The following is a 19,302-nucleotide window of genomic DNA, read 5'->3' on the forward strand; positions in this document are numbered from 1 at the left end:
TGGAATGCGACGGGTTTCGTGAAAACTCCAAGGTGATAAAACACGTTTCGCCGAAGCTGTCGGGAAATTCGTGTGATCGACAACGTCGCTGGATATAGTCGTCAGAAAGCATCGCCGTCGACGACGGGATCGGCTCGACGCTCGTCGCGAACAAAGGTGTTCATCATCATCTAAAGACGATCATCTCGCTGCAACATGGGACTTCAGTGTGTTGTTACGTTGACAGTGGCAATCTTACTGTTTCTGTCATCGACAGAAGCTGTTGACAATTCGACGACGAGACAGAACAAGACTTTCGTGAAATTTGAGACGTCAACGGTTAAGACGGGATCGTTCATCAACGTACCTATTAATTGCCCGCCGGATAGAGTGCGGATCGGGAACCGATGCAGAGCGATTTTCTGAGTAAGTAGCTACCGGATCGCCAGTTTTATACGTTCATGGTAGACACGAATTAGTAAAGTTCGAAATAACATGCAGATTAAAAAGAAGTTTAAGAAATCCATATAATAGTTTCAGCTTGTTACAATTGTCATTGGTATATTTCTTTAATTTCAGTTACTTGCGACATATGCTGGAAAATCATAGTTCGTGCAAAATACTAGGATACAGTGATTAGTAAACAGTGGATTTTATGTATTTATGCGAAAAATAAGCAGATGAGATACGGGATAATGACAACAGTTGAAACATATAGAAACACTGTCCTATTATTTCCTACTTACTAAATTTATTAACAAAACGATTACATTCTATCTTATTCGACTGTGGCTCGTTTCAGTGGAGGTAGACAAATTTTATTTTGCATAAAGATCCGCTGTTTATTATATAATATTTCGGTAGGGAAGAGTTCTATAAGCTTTTATCACAAATAATTTAAAAAGAAGATGAATATAAAGAATTGTTTAATCTAGGAATATTTTATAATTACGTTTATTATTTTTCTGTACCAGGACTCCACTTCTCACTCAAGTATTCCTAACGTATCGTCTGTATCAAAAGCATCTGCAGCAGATACTGACAGCGGATTCGTTCGCGTCCATGAAGCCGTTGTTGGTAATGAAGATTTCAATCAACAACAATACAAATTATTCCTGCGTATTAATCGGAAACAGTATAAATCGTTAACGCAGACAGTAAAATGTGTAAATATTTATAGCAGACATATTTTCCACGTAATAATTAATCGCATAAAATCCGCGACGCAGGAAAACTTCTTTATTGCCTGTACGTAAGTTATCTATGCTATAAAACAATCGAATCGTTTATAAGAAATACATGAAAACGCAGGATTTCCTGTTTATCATAGTCCACTGTATTATAAATATAAAACGACAATAAAGAGTAATGATAGATAGACCAATATGAGAATTGAATGTATTTTCATAAGCCAATCATTTTAATGTACTTTTGTGGAATTCACAAAGTTGATTTCTATTTTAAGATCGCGATGAACCAGTTTCCATTGGGACTGTTTGTTTTCAAAAATTTTTACTGATGAATTAACTATTTAATTACCTATAGCGCCATTCGAAAGAGTGGCAAAACACTCAAACTGTTAGACAAATTTACCGACGGAGAAATTTCGCCGCAGATTAAGATGACAGCGCTATCTGTAATAACTTCGTAGAGGATCCACAGGTGGCAGCACCAATTTCAGACTCCAGTAAGATTATTTGTTAATCCCGAATATTTGTTAATCTTTGATTCAAATATATTTTTAAATAAGGTAATCCTACTATTAAACGGTATTCTAGAAATACGGTGTAAAAATTGTGACAGTCCTACAACACGTATTGTATAATACGATTTTTTTCTAGTACAGCTCATATTGGTACCAAAATTCGCAGCACGGTTTTGTTGCCATACACAGAGCGTTCACATAGTAATGCGAAGCTTGTCCTTACTTAAAACCAATTCAATAGACTGTTGCTTGTTCACGAAAGACGTACTTCAGATGTGTATTAATATAATTATTAATTAAAAGAACTTTTGATTTGTTTCATTTTCGTACTATCGCTAGTATCGGACAACAGGTCCACAGCAATGATGAAATTCGTAGTTTTTAGTCTTAGAAAAATGCTCAATGACTATTTTTATTATATGAAATCACTAAAAATTCTTTAATGAATTTTTTAAAACGGAACGAAATCCCTTTATTTATATTGTTCTTATATATATTACTAGATTTATTTTAACACGATTTCGGTACAACACGGAATGAATTAACAGTTTTATAAGAGAGTTGACTGTATTTTGCTTGTAATGCCGTGACATTTGAATCTTAAATTCAAACTGGAAAATTATATTTTATAGAAACATACATCGACGTAAAAAGAATTTGCATAAAGAGAATCAAGAAACCTCGATCAATAGCTCGGAACAAAGTCATTCAATTTTCAAGGAATACTTTAAATCGATTTTAATCCCTTGTTCTATGATTCCTTTCATGCTTTGTCAATTAGCATTTATTCATTCTTAATACTTTCTTTAATAGGACTAGACAATTCCTATTTCTTGTATTGTCTTCATTTACTTTCGTTTCTGTACTTTGACGACAAAAGAATTCAATTTGGATTCGATTTGAAATAAATTAGTAATACATATTCATATTTAGTAAATCATGTGTGAAATTCTTATCACGAGTCTGACTCGTTATTATAGTTCAAGGGGTTAAAATATAGTCTTGCAAATTTTCAAATTTTTAAGAGCTTGAATTAAATTTGGAAATTCGTACTTTGCGATAGGTATAGGTGGGGGTTAAAAGTAGTAATTAATTAATTAATTCTTTCCGCAATTCGCAATTCGAAAAACAGCAAGAAACACTTATCTCTTCCGTAAATATTGTCTTGGTATGAATAATCAATAACACATGGACTTAAACCGCAACGAAGAGTCAGATAGACAAACCCAAAATCTCATAGCCTGATATAAACGTAATCTCCCATGACTGCATCGAAAAACTTCTACCGAGATTTGAAGTTTCCGGGCTTTATCGTATCTCAGAAAAGTATTTGACGCAATTACCGAATAGAAACCGCAATGTGCGTGACCAGGATATGATCAGTAACCACAAATTAGTTCGAATAAGCGAAAAGAGGGGAGTGATATCGCACGTGAACGTGGGTATATCCATGGTGTTTTCATTCGCCTCTGTGTCAGTCGCCAATTTCTATTTAAACGTCGTAAACCAGACCACCGTGGACACGCGAAAAAATCTTAACGAGCAGTCAAGGACCAGAAGATAGAATGTCACCACTGCGATTCATACTACTCGCGATTTTCATGATGGCTCTGGTCGCTATCGGACAATCCACACCCTTAACGTTTCCGGAAAGAAGATCCAGGAGACGGTGTCCACAAGGATATAGACTGGTTCGCAACATGGGGTGCAGAGAAATTGTGACCAATGCGGTAAAATATTCAATTACAAATTTATTAATTTTGATTAACACCACTCACATCATCGTCTAGAAATATTGAATAATCGAAAACGGTAGAACTTTTTTAAAGCTGTGCTGAATGACCTAACATTTTTTTTAGATAATATAAGGATTAATTTAGTAGAAAATAATTAAAATACCTTTTTTAATTTTGCTATTACATAGATCTTTTATTTAAGCCAATAACGAAAATTGAACAAAAATGCGTGTATAGATCTCAGTGCTGAAAATTAGATCAAAGTCATTTGACGTGGTTATAAATTACAAACCCACAAAATTCAAGAATTGTGCACCTTTGTTTACAAGTGAATTACGTTGTGCTTAACATAACGCTAAGTTTTTAGTGTCCATGCGTTCTTTATTAGAGTGAAAGTAGGTCCTGAAAAATCACATCGTCTTTTTTGCATCAATTGCATCGTTTTATTGTGTCTTCCTAACTGCGTAAGAAATTCTTTTTAAGTCAAATTAAAAAAAAGTTGCACACTGTTCTGTAGATACAATAAAACGTCAGGGATTTTTAGTGAGCTGCTTTTAGTTTATTTTATTATTACGTGACAAAATTGAAACAATCCCTTTTATATAGGTCAGTAGGTCAAAAGAATTGTAGGTCATTTCTTGAGACATGTTTAGCATTAAATTTTGTTTATCATTTATGCTACTCATTTTTATTTACGATCGTTTTCTTTTCAATTTTATAATACTCATTTTTTGGTTTTGTTACAGTGAACTTCGAACACGAAGTCAACGCACACTCACGCAGAAGACAACCGCGTTACCTCTGACTATAATGGACTCCACATCGATATATTCAATAGATAACTGGCTTACTGATGATCAATTATGTTGCGGATTCATTTTTTTTTACTATCGTAAACATCTATGATTAGATACATACGTGCAAGATAAATTACAGCTTATTGAGTTAAATCTTGTTTCTTATCCGTTATGTAACCTCTGAGTAAGAATTAATAAAGAATTATACAGTTAATTGCAATATTTATGGTATGATGTGTGGATAATAGATTCCCAGATTCCAATAAATCCCCAATTGATCGATCATTGTTGCGATACAAACAACGTGGCTTCTGCCAGGATTTGCTTTCTTTTACATATAGATATATTCCATCAATAGAAAATCATTAAACAGCATTTTAGTAACGATGTAGCAGTAACATTTATATACAATGTTGATTCAGCGGCTAGGACTGCAATAAAATTACACAACAGAAGTTCGCCATAACGTTTGAAATGTCTAGCATTCGCTTTACCATGATTCATAAAACACTTCATAAACTTAAAAATAAAACAAGAGCAATAAGAATCAAGCAATTTAGTAGAGATTAGGACGAGTATTCGGCAATCAACTTAATGATCAAGTCAATTAGAACAACATTAATTCTTCGATCTCCGATTTTCACTTTACGTTACTTAAACCTACTATTAAATAATATAACTATTATCTGAATGATTTGAAAGCCATTTTCCTCGCTGTAAAAATTATAATTGCAGCAAGAAACGTCAGGTATATGTTACAGAGATCTCGATATATCTACTGTTCCATAACTCTAACATGGTTAAATCACGATTAAGAATAAACCTTATAAAGTTGTCCACTGCTCATATCCTGAATACACAAATGCTGCGTACCAACTGCTTACAGCATCGCACCGAATTTTTTTAACAATCCGCTACCTTGAGGCATTGCGTTATACAGAGCAATCCTAGAATAGTTTAATCTCGCATGTAAATTAATACGCCCACACCCTGCTCGACCCCGTAATCGTTAAAATCCTCTCTTCATGCGACCGACTCGTCTATCAGCATTCCAGACGCATAAATTTGGCTTGCCCTTTCGAACAAATTGCGTAAAAAAAAATTCACCGGTATCGACAACGCTACATTCTTCTGCTTACTTGAGTCGTCTTCTAAATCCGTGACGTAATAGTTCCATGTTCTACGGATCGAAAGAAATTTCCATATCAGATAATTAACTGAGAAAGTAAATGGTTTCCTCGAATTCTGTCCTTGATTAATAAATTTAGGAAAGCGAGTAGCAGTAAAGTCACTAAAAGAATTTCATAGCTACGCTACATTTCAGAAAATGATAGAAACATGTGGTGAAATTGTTCTGATTAAAAGAATTGAATATTTTGTTGGAGCTAGACATTAATGATGGTATTGAAGACAGATTGAAGAAATCTTCCTTTTTTAATCATTTCTTGAAATAAGGTGTTTTTAGCGAAAACCTAATCTGAACATAGCGTCACGTTTCAGTAAAGCAGATACAATAAATCGAAATGTATTAATCATCCCAAAGATAAAAAGTATTAATGCAACCTCCAAGTATCATCGATAAAATATCATTTAGAAAAAAGCATTTGCGCATTCCATCATCATCTATTATAATTCGCTTACATTTGTATCATTGTTGGCTGTGTTATTGTTGATGATTAATGTAAATAAACCACATCCCTATACGTAACATTTTCTAATGTAACATCAAGAGCAACACTTCCGGTGAATAAGTGGGAAAATCGTAAACCGAGTAAACAGGACTGCATGAGTCAATATCAACGTTGATAACAATAAAACTCATCCGGACGAAGAATGAAAAATCGAATTCGTAATAACTTCAATTCAATTTTACGGAAATACATATCCTAACTCTCGCGACGAATTGCGATAGGTGTCAATTGATTTGCATCAACTCATCAAAATCAAGTCCGCACGATGTTTGGCACTTGACTAATTTGTTTGCTAGATTAAATTATTTCTTGATGTTTTTCTCGAAATTTTAATTAATTTTATGCAACAATAATGCATCATACTGCACTTAAAATTTTTTTAAAGAATCTAGGAGATTCTATAAAATAAATAATTATAATAAATGATTATTATTATCAGTCTTGGTTTATAACCGGAGTAATGATTTGATGTTGTGATATTATTAATCATTAAATAATATTTGACACCTGTTATAATGTTTAAGGAAAACTTGTTGTAGAGAAACTTTTAATCTTAAATTCTATCAATTCTGGTCAAATCAAAACTTTGAAAATCAAAAAGTCGTTTATATCTGTTCTCATTATATTATAAAAAATCATGAGGAACTATTTTCTCTGGTTTGGTGAGAAAAGTTATCTTAACTGAGAATTCGCGTTATTTTTCAATGATATTGACTAAAATGCTAAAACCTGACTTCACTGCAATGAAGTGTAAGTTCACTCGAATAAGTTGTAATGAAATAAGATATGGGGGAGTTTTAGAGATTCGTATGTCTCAATAAGAGTACAATAGATATCTACACATAGTTTCAAATTGGTTGCTACCATCTTTGCATCTCAAGAAATCTTAAACGAGACATTCTCCACGTTGAAAACAATCGATCTTCTTCCTTGCCGAATCTTGTAGTTTAACATTCCAGAAATGTTTCTGCAGGGTCCTGACTGTGTTTTTTTATAACATTTTTACAATTATTGATTCGCAAATTTGTCTAGAATAGTAAAACTAAGTTTCAACGTAATCTTCGTTTCAAAAAGTCGCAAATAAATCGCGCGACGCATTCTTAAGGCGAATGGCTCGAAAAATTATAATCAAGGTAAATAACGAACGAGGCAGAGTTTGCAGCTTACGGTCCGATAACGCGCGCTTCGTCATCAAAAGGAAATCGACGGCAAGAAAAATTAGAGTGTACGACAGGCTGGAGCCGGCACACGACAGGAGATAGTCGACAGTCTTCAGGCGACAGGCGATTAGCGCTGGCCGTCTACCTATTGCGATTTGTATGTGAGCTCTACGCGAGAGAGTGGCACGTGTGTGTGGCCAGAAATACGCGGCGAGACGTATTCGCTTCGGCAGTCGATCGCGGCGCGAGCAGCGGAACTTGCTCAGGTGTGCGTCCCCGTGTTACCAGCGTGCGACAGAGCGCATGGAAGTTGCACGGTGCATCGCGAACCGTGGCCCCCGCAGTGTCTCGTAGACAACACGTGCGAAAGACGTCGATCACGCACGCAACCATTTCTCAAACAAGTACCGAAACACGCGCCGTGGTGTCCCCTGTGTGCTCGTCGCTTTTTCGTCGATCGTTTCCTCTTTAATCAGTGAACCGTTTTCATTTAAACCGAGTAATATATTCTAGTGCCTTGTCAAGAGGAACGGGAGCTACAACAAAGGCGACGACGGCGTAATCGCTGCTCGAAAATGTCCAGAATTTGGCCATCGTTGGTAACCGTAGTGGTGATATTACTGGTAGCAGGGATTACTGGAATCACGATCGCTAAGAGTAGCCCGTCCGTCGACAATCCGAACTCGGATCTATCGGCAAAGGTAACCCACCGATTTCTAGTCGCGTACGACTCGATAACCCGTTCTCAGGCCAGAGTCTCTCGCAACACTCCCACGTTTCTGTACGATAAATAGCGCAATTATGTTGTCCGGCATGAAACGATTCTACAGAGCGTGCACACAATGAGCGTGCCAACTCGGAAACCAATCTTCTCTGACGTGAAAAATTATGCATCGAGAAATTTTCTGCGATAACGGTCCGCTCGGCGGTTATCGCATTTTTTTGTTGTTGTTCGTCTCGCAAGATGATTAACATAAACAACGTGTGAGTAATTAGAATGGTCACTCGCGGCGAAAGAAAATAGACGTTTGCCTTATCTTGGCTAGTCTGTCCGGGAAAATTGGTTTGTCGACGAGACAGAGACGGTGTTTCCGGTCGTGAACTATTTCACATCGGAAGTCTGTCGTTGTTTCCAACGACAGGATGTTTTGATAGTAATTCGCAGCTCGGTACAGGATGAAGTCGTTTTTTTTCGAGTGTCTTACATAGAGAAAAATTAGGTTTCCTCTATTTGGAACGAGATAAAATGTAATTTCCTATTTGTGCACCAGTAGAGTCTCAAAATCTTGGTCCCGGAAGTGAGGGGTTGTTTCTTTCTTGACAATTTCCGACGTTGAGGAAAGGTTTCTTTATTGTAAGATTGGTACTTTGACAGTGAAAGAAAAATTGCTTGCTTAGAGAAGGTGATCGATAAAATTATACGCTCGAAATAAACGAACATAAGATTTTTGACTAATGAAATGATTTCAATGAAAGTTAGAGAAAATTAAGTGTAGATGTTCGTTGGAATTGTTAATAGCGTTTTTTTTTTACCGAGGAAAGAATTGAAACGTAGGTATAAAAGATAAAGTTCGTAAAGTACTATAATCCGGTAATACTGATTGGTACTGGTGTCGTCTGGTAGAGTAAAAAATTGCGATAGCATAGGAGGAGCTAGTTCCTGTTCACATCGGTAGATATTGATATTACGACATCCTTGTCAACGGGAGCATGCTCGTTTTCCCGCAAAGACGTGGATGACGTCGAAGGCCGGACAACACTAATGTCAAGGATGTGTGAGATCGAAGTAAAACCTCTCTGGTGCACGACATGCTTCGAATGCTCGTCACGGTGCCCGCGATACGATGTATTGGTGATTGATTATACGCCGCTTGACGAATACCTTGTCAATTACGATCGCGATCGCGTAAATTTACACCTGACCATTTTGCCGAGTGAATCATGGATCACGGAAGTCGTCGATCGAGCCCTAAAATCCCTGATCAGCCTAACACAGATTTCTAGAGGACTCTCCTCTTCCGGTCACAGATCAATGATCAAAGCTGGTTCTTGCGTTCTCGTAGTTTACATATCTTCTGTTTGCGTAATTTTTTGTGTCCGTAACTGCAGTTGCGCAAATTATCGAGCAAAATGTGCGGGTTAGTTCAACGACGCTGCAGGTGCTAAACGGTTTAAACCGCAAAAAGCATTGTAATTTAAATAACTCACAGTAATCTAGGATACATTGGTAAATGCTGTAAAGTGCAGATGCTTACACAAATGTAAACAGTTTATAAAATACTTTATAGGTAGAGGTGTTAATGAGAGATTAATTTACTCTGTTACAAATGGCTACCATTTTCAGACAGACTAAACATTCAAATTTACCAAATTATTTAACTTATTTAACTTATTATTATATTATATATTATTATTTAACTACAATATTTCAATAGAACACATTTCCTAATGACATTTCGATTAATTGTAAAATGCAAGAGAATTATAGATAAATTTAGATATTTTTCTGTATTCGAGAAATTAGAAACAGAATCTCATTCTGTGATCAGTAGACTGTGGAATTTGTGGTGCAACAGCGAAGGAAGAAATTTGTATATTTTAAATTGATGCATAAACTTTAAATCAACTGCCGGTAGTATTGGATGAATTTAATTATTAATAAGTAACCCGCGCGGCAGCCCTCTGGAAAGGTCAGTACATAAACGAATTAGGATAGCGTGCCGCTGACTAATCCGAAAGCGAGAAATTGAGGTTGCGATTAAGAAAACACGCGGCACAGGTGTTGCAAGGTGAAGCCCGTTCTTCCGGCAAGGCCGGCGTCGTTTCGCAGTGTTTCCGTTCGTTCGATCGTAATGCAATTACCGCGTGTCGATCGGCAGCGTGTGCTCCAATGCCATGACGTTATTCCAATAACTATTGGCGCCTAGCATTACAACCAATCGCCGCGAACGCTTCGTGACGTCCTAGCCCAACGAAGTGGGAAAATCGACAGGCTACGGTTCTTCGAAAGTGCAATGTCTCTCGACAGCATATTCGCGATGATTGCGATATTTATGTATGCGGCAAACATCTGTACACGTAATCCTGCAAGACGCTCCCAAGAAAACAGCTAAGAAATCATCATCTTCCTAACAAAATAATTCTCATAAATGGGAGAGGCTATAGAAAATCCAGAATCCGATCTCTGGACATTCCAAGAAGAAAAAATTCGATCGAATGATTCATAAGAAACATTATCGTCGGAGTGCTGGTTCTTAGAAACTCGGTTTGGCGTCCGATCGCTCTCTTGTACACGTCCACCGACTCGAAACCTGTTCCAGGCGAAGGGTGTCAGGCCCGAAAAAAAGCTGTAGGTAGACTATGCACGCTGCCGAGAAGATAACGATGCGATTGCTGCATAAGGATGCGTTTAATGGCGGTCCAAATATAGCCGAAACGAAAGCGAACGGTTTTTTTATGGTTTCCCGGATGATTGACCTGCCGATCATTCAGATAATCCACGGTTCGGTCGATTATCAGAAATCGCAGCCGATGAATCACGAACCCGATGATACCGGGAATACCCTGGAAGTTGCTCAACGCTCGAAAATGTTCGCATTATCACCGGTCGATCCTGTTTTCCTCACTGCTTTCGTGGTGAATGTACCGCGATTTGTTATCTGGTAGACGATGCTGAATCTTTTGCAATTTCAGGTTCATTTAGATTTGCAAGTTTTCTAGATAGTTAAAAGTGCTAACATTTATTTAACGTTGTAAACGTATTCTGTGTTCAAATAATTAGTGATCTGCATGCAAAATTTGCGGAATTCTTAAGCAAAACAGGCTTCAAATCGGCTGATTAACACGTTCTTCTCAGGAAAAAATGTTTCTGCGTTCGAAGATCGCATAATAAATGTTGCAACACTGAAGTCACACGGTCCCAACGACTGCATTCTTTGTTTCTTGTCAGACAATCGACCGCGAATTTTTCTCTTACTGTCTTTATTATCGATATTATCGACGATTCGAACCCGTTCGTTATCGGCGTACCGTTTCCGATTAGATTATTAAGCGACCGAGGCACCGCGTTATCAAACCTACCAGCAATTGTTTCTCCCAGGCGATTCATTGTTGGTATTTTTCAGGAATATCTGGAGCTAATGCAGAAGATCAACGACATGGATTCGATGGACGAATTCATGAAACACGTCGAAGGTGCACCCATTCACCACGCCGCGGTGGGTTTAGTCGGTATCGTAGGTAAGATTTCGTTGACACTGAGCGTCTTCATTAACAAATACAGTGTAGGGAGAATAATTGTACATGTATTAATACTTTACTGACCAGTCGTAAAAAAGTTATCTCAATGTTAAATTTTCGTTTCTATATGTAATATTTAGAAAAGTATATAGTAACACTGAAGCTTACGACAGTACAAGCTAACATGTTTATCTTAATAATTGATATTAAATTATTGATTACTATGATAATCGATTAATAGGCTACAAATCGGTAAAGTGTTAATAAGTCGAATCGTAACTGTTTAAACCTTAAAAGCAGGTGGAGATATTGTCATATCTTATTTTGCATAAAGACCCCTTGTCTAACTAAAATAAGACACGTTGTCCTGATATAAGAAAAATACTTTTATTAAATTTAATTACGAATAATACCGCTCGCGTAATACGACTTTCGGTAGACGATGCTGAACCAGTCGGCATCGGTTCTTCGTTGTTTAACGAACAAACAGCGGTAAATAAATGAACAGACGCGGTAAATATTAATCGGTACAGCGGCTAGCGATTACATTGATCAAACACTGCTCGGCTATCAGAACATGAGATCATCCAACACATATGACCGTGAAACTAAAACGCAAAAGAATACAAACGTAGAAGTTGGATTGCAAAATCTGTAACAGAACGCGTGCGCGCGGCGAAAAACTGATCTTTCTGCAGAGGTACGATTTTCAAAAATAATATGGCCTTGACATTGCGCGAAAATATCTCAGGAAGCGTATTTCCTGTGCGAGTAAACGAGAGACGAATGTTAATCTGTCTTTTGATTAGGTTGGTCCTCCGTTTCTGGAATTTCCATTTCCGTTACTTTCTTATTTTTGAACTTTTGGAAATGGTCCGATCTACTTCGACTAGTGCTTTCGTATATAATCAGATAAACCTGATAATTGGAAACGAATTTTCTCTCGTTCTGATCATTCTCGTTGACCTTGTCGTTACGCTTGTTGAACACGAGCTTGTTCTCCACATACTGAGGTACGATGGACGGGGTCAAAGAATCTTTAGTCAGCATCTCCGTCTCCAGGTTCGCCAGAAAACCTTTGCGGTCCTTGACGAAGTCGAATACCTTCAAGAAGCCATTGAAATCGTTTTTATTTGGTACCAATCTGTCACTGACTTCATTGATCTCTTCTAGACTGAGCAATTTGGCTTTCGGTTGACTGGAACACGTCGCAGGATGTTTGCACGGTTGTTCTACAACTGAATGCGAGTGTTCTGTCAACGTGAAGTATGCGATCTGCAGCTTGCAATGTCGTCTCCATTTTTGTACAGTTGACGTGCCCCAGAAATTAGGGTCCCAATCATCTTGAAGAAAATGTTGCTATTAAGAATCGACCGTAAATTATATAACTTTCGTTCTTACTACTATGTAATATTTTAGAGATTTAACCTTAGAAAGACCAAGGATTTGGAACAGCATTTTTGAAGAAGAGTGTTTACTAATTATTAGTCAAAAATAGTTCCTCGCCATAGAGAAATATTCTATGAGAAATGAGAACTCCCGTTTGTCTTTCTACGGTTAAACGATTAGAAAAAATCAACTCCAGAATTCTAAATGAATCATTCAATCAATTCCAATTCAAAAAGACGGAGAGGTGAGTAAAGGCATTGTAATCATAATAGCTGTCCACTTTTATAATCAATGTGCTACGAATCGGAAGTAATTGGAGCGGGATGGACGGTTACTATGCTCACAAGTGTACTCCAGCCAACTCCTTCTTTCAAACCACAGTTCCTGAATCAGTGAATGCAAATGGAGGAATATATACACGAGTGTATCATGAGCTTACCCAATAGAATCCTTTTCAGACACATTAGTTAGCAAGCTTTACCTGATTGATTGAATTAATGCGAGCTTCTGCAAAGTCAAGAAATGTTTTCTCTTAGGTAGTTATTAGACTGGTGATCACCATGCAATCAAGAACGAGTTTCGCAAAGAAAAATTTCTTTGATCATTGAAACGATATTCGAGTTAATAAATTTCTGTTATAACACTAGATTCTTGAAAATTTCATATACAAATATCCGCAGTCTAGCAATACCCATATGTTGTTGCTACTTTATCATCAACCTAAAGGGAAAATCAACAAATTCGTTCAACCTTTGCCGCGTCTCCAAATTTTCCTTGAAAAGTCGACGTAACCATCAGCCTCGATGTATTTCATGTCATTCTTGACGATAACGGACTCATCTTCTTGATTACGCTGTCTCTTGATAGGTTTGACGGCTGCTGGCATTTCCTCTTCCAATTTTATCCTATTAATGCTCTGCTCGATGTCTTGTATGTTGGTCGACGATATCTCCAGCTTGAAAAGATTGCTGAGATCACCCTCGTTGAAATCGTAAGACGTATCACACTCCTTATTCGCCACGGCGATTTCCTTCGGATCAATCTCGTTCTGATTATAATCTACGGTAGAGTTGGTGGACACGGGCATGTCTGCTTCCGAGGATGTTTCACCTCTCACGATACTGCCATCTAAACTCTTTCTCCTGCATTTAAAATCAGGATTAGGATTCTCCTGGGATTTCTAAATAAGGGTGACCAGACGTTCTGTAAGTTGTCACTATGTTCTTATTTTCGCAATCTGTTTTATTGGAAAGAATATGAACCGAAGGAATGTAAGCCCTACTAGTTGTTAGGCACGCATAATTCTGCTGTTGACCAAAGTGACAATGCGGACGACTATGATCAAACAGGATCTCCGCTAATCGTTTCTTCAGTAGCATATAGTACTTGCAATGTCCCACAAAAGGTTCATGTGCATACATTGCATCATTTTAAGATCGTCACATACTGATTTCCAACTGTCTGATCTGGTCACCCAAAATTGAATCAAAATTCCCTCACCGTTTCGCCGATTTTCTTGTGTACCCAATGTCAGATTTGGGCACTATATTCTTAAAGACATGTCTACTGTTCACCTCGTTGCGTGCCAGCATGAATGCGGCAACGTTCTCCTTACCACTTACCGTCCTGCCGAACCAATCCAAAACCACGTTCTCGGATAGATGATTCTCTAAACCGGAAACGAGGCCATCAGCTAGCGAAAAGTAGCAATTCGCGAAAGAGATCGCTTGTCTGCACTCATCCATCTTCGATTCGCCTAAAAGAGCAACGCTGCCTTTACGACAGAAACCAATAAGGCCACATCTGCCCACGAAACTACGAAAATTACTTCACTGATAAAAAAGGGATGCGAGGGGGAATCTAGGCAGAGGAGAAATCTGGACAGAGGAGAAATCGTCTAATTACATTCTTTCGGTACAAAACGATTCGCTTTCAGGTAGAATAGGCTTCGATGGTGAGGAACGTTCGAACGCAATACAAGCAACACCGGCCAAGTGCATGCCCGAGTTGCAACCAGTTTCCCTGACAGATAACCAGGAGAGGTCCGTCCTCTATTTTCCCTCTTGTACGAGAATTAAGAGGTGTGGGGGATGCTGTAGTCATGCGTTGCTATCATGTCAACCGGTTGCGACGGAACTTCGAAATTACGAGGTGAATATATGGAAAATGATTGCTGATATTTATTACAACAAATTGAAAGTACGGCATTGAGTGTTGTGAATTGTTGGTATGACTGTTTTAAGGTGACGGTCGTCTCCATTGGTAACAAGAATCGGATGACCTACAAGGAGAATCGCATCGTGCCGTTGGAAGAGCACACGAAATGCAAGTGCGACTGTACAATCAAGGAGGAGGTAATTTGAGGACAGCCGATAATTGGCATCTTCCTTCTTAAACCGGTGCAAGTCGGCTCGCGAGTGCTTTCGCGCTTGACACGCTGTCGTCGCGTTCTAATGGTTTCAAAAATTCCGTGCTCTCTTATAGATGTTCTGTTTCTATTACTACACTGTTAATACTATTTTAATACTTGCTGCATGCAAAATTTCTTTATAAGATCAGACCTGAAAATTTTTTCCAATATTATTTCCGGTCTGAAATGACAAATTGGATCGTAAACGAGATTCTTCCCACGTGTATGATATCTCGAAAATATTCGCACAACAATACTTATTTTCAGTAAATGATGCAGAATATTATTCATAAGAACGGAAAACAAATTGAAAGGGAAAGGAGATTCTTAGTACAAGTCTGTAGTAGTCTGTTCTACGAATATTCGCGATGAGAATCGGAAACATAAATTACAAACATATTAAAGTAAGTTGAATTAACACGTTGACGCCGGTGTCGATATTCACGATTTTCTCTGTGTCGGCTCCCGAAATTTACAAAAATTAAATAATTGTATTAAGTTTATAATATTGAATTTCTGTGTTTTTCTATTTAGTAAAATGCAAACAAAATAAGCAAATGTACGCCGTCTAGTCTGACACGTGTGACCCACAGGTGGGTCAAGCCGGCGTCAACGTGTTAAATCAAGAAAGAACACAATAAGAAGCATGCTACATATAATACATGTTAAGAAATTCCAATGTTCCATGAAAGTTCCCTTAATCCGCGTTTAGCATAGATGATGATCTATACTGAGACGAATTAGAAATTATGTTGAATGTTTCCACGTTCTTAGCATTGCAAGGAAAACCAATCGTATGTGAAGTCAGAATGCGGATGCAAGTGCAACAACGTCGATGAGGAGGAGAAATGTCTACGAAATAGAGATATCAAAGTTTGGGATCCAGATCGCTGTATCTGTCTCTGCAGGGACGAAGAAGAATGTTCTACAGGGCTCTACTTTGATCAGAACTCGTGCAGGTGTGAGCTGAAAACATAGGAGTGACAACTAAGGGAATTGGGCAACTGTCTTGTACTGCACTCTCTCGCACATCTTGTAAGCTGCACGCACTGCACCACATCATATCTTTAATTCTTTACTCTGAACGTCTGTTATTTTCTTCGTTTCATTTGCGAAATTAACTATTTATTGTCATTAACACGCTGAGTGTTGCACGAAGTCACATAATATTCCATTCATGTTACAAAGATCATACTAACGCTTATTCTACCTAACATATGTTGTACAAAATTAATTATAACAGGAAAAATAAAATACATGGTATATTCTCGATAGCAGTAATACCAAGTTGTTAAATTCAATCACAAATTTTTAATAGAAAAATGCTTGTTCCGAGTACTGTGTTAATTCAGAAAGACTCGAAGATTAACACACAGCACTCAGTGTGTTAATAATTGTAAAGACTTAATTTATAATAACCATTCTATTGGCAGGAATGCACTACTGCTAAATTTTTTTGTTGCGTTACTACATTGAATTGAGAATGATTGAAGCATGAACTTTTTTAACTATAAGTATCTAATGCTTTGAGAAGCATGTTGTGCATTCCATATTTTTTATTTAATATTTAAGACACGAGTTGGTGTGCATTTTTGAGACTAAAAAATACATTTCAGGTGTAAGCAACTGCCATTATCCAGAACATGGTTTCAACCGATAAAGGGAACAGATTACAGATTTACCAGGACACAAAAACCAGATACAGAACCACCAGTTATAGTGCCATTAGATGCTGCGGATCCTAGAAGAAAACCCAAAGATGACCCGGAATACTAAAAGAATTCAGAAGTTGTACACTACATCGTAAGACTCGCAAGAGCTTATTAAAGAAACACGTTTACAGCTCAACCTTCCACGACCGTGCCATTTTATTACAATACTAAATATGTAATTATAGTATTCGTGAGAAAGTATTAATTCAATATTGCAGAATATGAGTCATTATATTTTTACATATTAAAAGACTTTTTCTATGGTATAAAGAAATACAACTATTTAAAATACATTGTTTCCATCGATTATTATAAGACCAATACCTGAGTTAATTATTGAGATAATTCCTTCCCTCCTAGAACATAGACTTATTACAACATAAATTATTGTGATTCCAAAGTAGACTGCACACTTGAATCATGTCTGCTTGAAGAATTAGTCATTACGTCTTCCATATTCAATTTCTTGGTACGTCTTTCAACATTCAAACAATATAAAACTACGGCTCTGTTGACTTGTAACAGATTCCTGTAAGTATTATTTATGGAATCTAACGTTTCTGCTATATCACCTAAAAATATTTCTATGTAAAAATGATAATTTGGATTGGCTTACTAACCTAAAAAAGTATAGTACATAATCTTGATTTAATTTTTTAACGTAAATTAGTAGAAATTCAGTCAAGAAAAAAGGACTTCTTATCACATATTGCAAATTAATACATAATACTTAAATATATATCTGCAAACTGCTTTAATTCTGTCATAAACAATAATTGCTTACTAATAGTAGTTGCAATATCTTCCATTGACGATTCTTTCGTAGTTTTATTGCGTTTCTGCAATTTTTCTACTGTACCATGATCCATCTTTACTCGAAAATTATTCCTTCATGAAATTAGTATTGAAATAAAATTCAAGCAACGTAAATATCCATTCAAACAAGTTACTTAATTTTGAATACTCGAATGCAGCGCTATGTGGCAGAAGAACTAACGAACAACTAACTAAATTAGAATTCGAAAAGAATGACGCACCAAGAAAATAAATTTAGAAATTATAGCTTCAAATTAGCAGCCCTTACAGACCAATATGGTATTTTAAATTCAGTGGAAAACAATCACAGAACCGTACAGTTTTAAATATTGAAATAAGATAGCAAAGAATATTTTACAAGAAAAAAGAAACTTACCTATTCCACTGTTGTTGAAGTCGCATATAGAAGACAACTGATTTGCTACTCCGAATTTCAAAGGTCATGGTAAGAGACATCACGCGAGATTTAACATTGAACGATTTCTTTTTGGTTTACATTTTTTAAACCGCTTCTATAAGAACATATCTCTGTATTAGTTTTGTTGCGCAAAAAACTTTACCAACGACCGAACAATGTCCGCTAGAAAATGACACGGTTTCACTGCCATCTGACGATCAGTGATCAGAACACTACAATTTCTTATATAATCGCTAGGTGTCGCAATCTGAATGATTCACACATCCCCAGATATAAGGCCCATACAGACAATGCAATGCGTTTTTTGTCTTAGAATCTGACTTACCGACTTTGTAGAAAATGCTTTAGTACAATAGCGAACTGTGATAGCTAATTTACAGTGTTGCCAATTTTTAAACGTACATTGTTGCCTACGAAAACTATTGATGCCTCAGACGAAAGCGTTCAAGCGATTTTTGCTACTTGTTGGAGATAGCCATAGATTTAGGATGCGTACGGATCCTAAGTAATGCAAAAGCGGGCTTCTAAGCTACATTTTTTATTTAATATACTGTTATTAAATAATTATGTGGTTATTCGTTGACTTGATCAAAAATCAATTTTTAATTTTATGTACATTTGAATAACTAAAATTTGGAAATTTTCAAGTTTTCTTAGTTTTTTTATTTAATTTATATATAATACGTGACTATGTCGTTCGGATATTTAAATATATAAATCCAATGAAACCATAAATCGATTTTTTTTAATCTATTGATCTATTTGTGTAATTAAAATCGGCTTTTATCCTGAAAAAAGGAAAGCGGGCGAGATATAACAAAAATATAACAATATCTTTTGAGAAAAAATATTTATCTCATTTCTGTACATTGAATTCATATTGGACGCATTTATTAATTTATGAAAAAATAACACTTAATTAAAATCTCAAACGTCTAATGATAGTTTCGTAAAACACTAAAATTTCTCAAAAAAAAAGAAAAATTCTACAAACACGGTTAAAAAGTTATTTGAAAAATTCGCAGCCATTAGCTGGATGTAATTATGGATTTTTTATCTATTATAGAACGGCCAAAATTTCTTCCGATAATCAGTTCTGCAGATAATCATCACGCGTGGAAATTAACAATTGATTTTGTACACGCAGCTACGAAACGTCTTAAAAGAGCATTCGAATTTTTTGAGGGTTCATGCAGTGCGAATATTCAGAAGTGCAACGCAGTCGAAATACTACGCCTCACCGTGGCAGT

The 19,302-nt window shown here is 36.7% G+C and overlaps 2 protein-coding genes and 2 long non-coding RNA genes across 5 annotated transcripts; 2 read left to right on the forward strand and 2 right to left on the reverse strand.

Moving 5' to 3' along the window:
- The first annotated feature begins 3,132 nt into the window (after positions 1–3,132).
- On the forward strand, positions 3,133–4,437 carry LOC144475970 (uncharacterized). The gene is made up of 2 exons (XR_013494944.1): positions 3,133–3,414; positions 4,167–4,437. It is a non-coding gene; the product is annotated as an uncharacterized LOC144475970 (long non-coding RNA).
- A 2,754-nt stretch (positions 4,438–7,191) lies between these two features.
- On the forward strand, positions 7,192–17,109 carry Pvf1 (PDGF- and VEGF-related factor 1). 2 transcript variants are annotated; one of them, XM_078192292.1, is made up of 7 exons: positions 7,192–7,472; positions 7,582–7,769; positions 11,193–11,307; positions 14,633–14,847; positions 14,940–15,050; positions 15,881–16,065; positions 16,723–17,109. In XM_078192292.1, coding segments are annotated over exons 1-7 (975 nt in total). In that variant the 5' UTR covers positions 7,192–7,471; the 3' UTR covers positions 16,883–17,109. The 2 variants fall into 2 exon arrangements, with proteins under 2 accessions (XP_078048418.1, XP_078048419.1); XM_078192293.1 differs by having other exon boundaries at positions 7,192–7,334.
- LOC144475892 (uncharacterized) lies at positions 11,345–18,217 on the reverse strand. Its single transcript, XM_078192291.1, has 4 exons — positions 18,011–18,217; positions 14,197–14,452; positions 13,447–13,838; positions 11,345–12,650 (listed from the first exon to the last, which is right to left on the reverse strand). The coding sequence occupies exons 2-4, from the start codon at positions 14,439–14,441 to the stop codon at positions 12,097–12,099; spliced, it is 1,191 nt and encodes a 396-aa protein (XP_078048417.1). The 5' UTR covers positions 14,442–14,452; positions 18,011–18,217; the 3' UTR covers positions 11,345–12,096.
- Positions 17,031–18,004, reverse strand: LOC144475891 (uncharacterized). Its single transcript, XR_013494937.1, has 2 exons — positions 17,603–18,004; positions 17,031–17,390 (listed from the first exon to the last, which is right to left on the reverse strand). It is a non-coding gene; the product is annotated as an uncharacterized LOC144475891 (long non-coding RNA).
- Positions 18,218–19,302: the final 1,085 nt, after the last annotated feature.

This window comes from Augochlora pura, chromosome 10 (assembly GCF_028453695.1).
Source record: "Augochlora pura isolate Apur16 chromosome 10, APUR_v2.2.1, whole genome shotgun sequence".
Taxonomy (NCBI): domain Eukaryota; kingdom Metazoa; phylum Arthropoda; class Insecta; order Hymenoptera; family Halictidae; genus Augochlora; species Augochlora pura.

Excerpts from the sequence above, each read along its gene's own strand:
- LOC144475892 (XM_078192291.1), bottom strand. The coding sequence starts at position 14,441 with ATGGATGAGTGCAGACAAGCGATCTCTTTCGCGAATTGCTACTTTTCG. Across the intron at positions 13,839-14,196 it reads ACAAGAAAATCGGCGAAACG|GAGAAAGAGTTTAGATGGCA; the intron begins GTGAGGGAATTT and ends TTTTAAATGCAG. Across the intron at positions 12,651-13,446 it reads AATTTGGAGACGCGGCAAAG|ATGATTGGGACCCTAATTTC; the intron begins GTTGAACGAATT and ends ATTTTCTTCAAG.
- Pvf1 (XM_078192292.1), top strand. Across the intron at positions 7,770-11,192 it reads ACTCGGATCTATCGGCAAAG|GAATATCTGGAGCTAATGCA; the intron begins GTAACCCACCGA and ends GGTATTTTTCAG. Across the intron at positions 16,066-16,722 it reads TTTGATCAGAACTCGTGCAG|GTGTAAGCAACTGCCATTAT; the intron begins GTGTGAGCTGAA and ends AATACATTTCAG.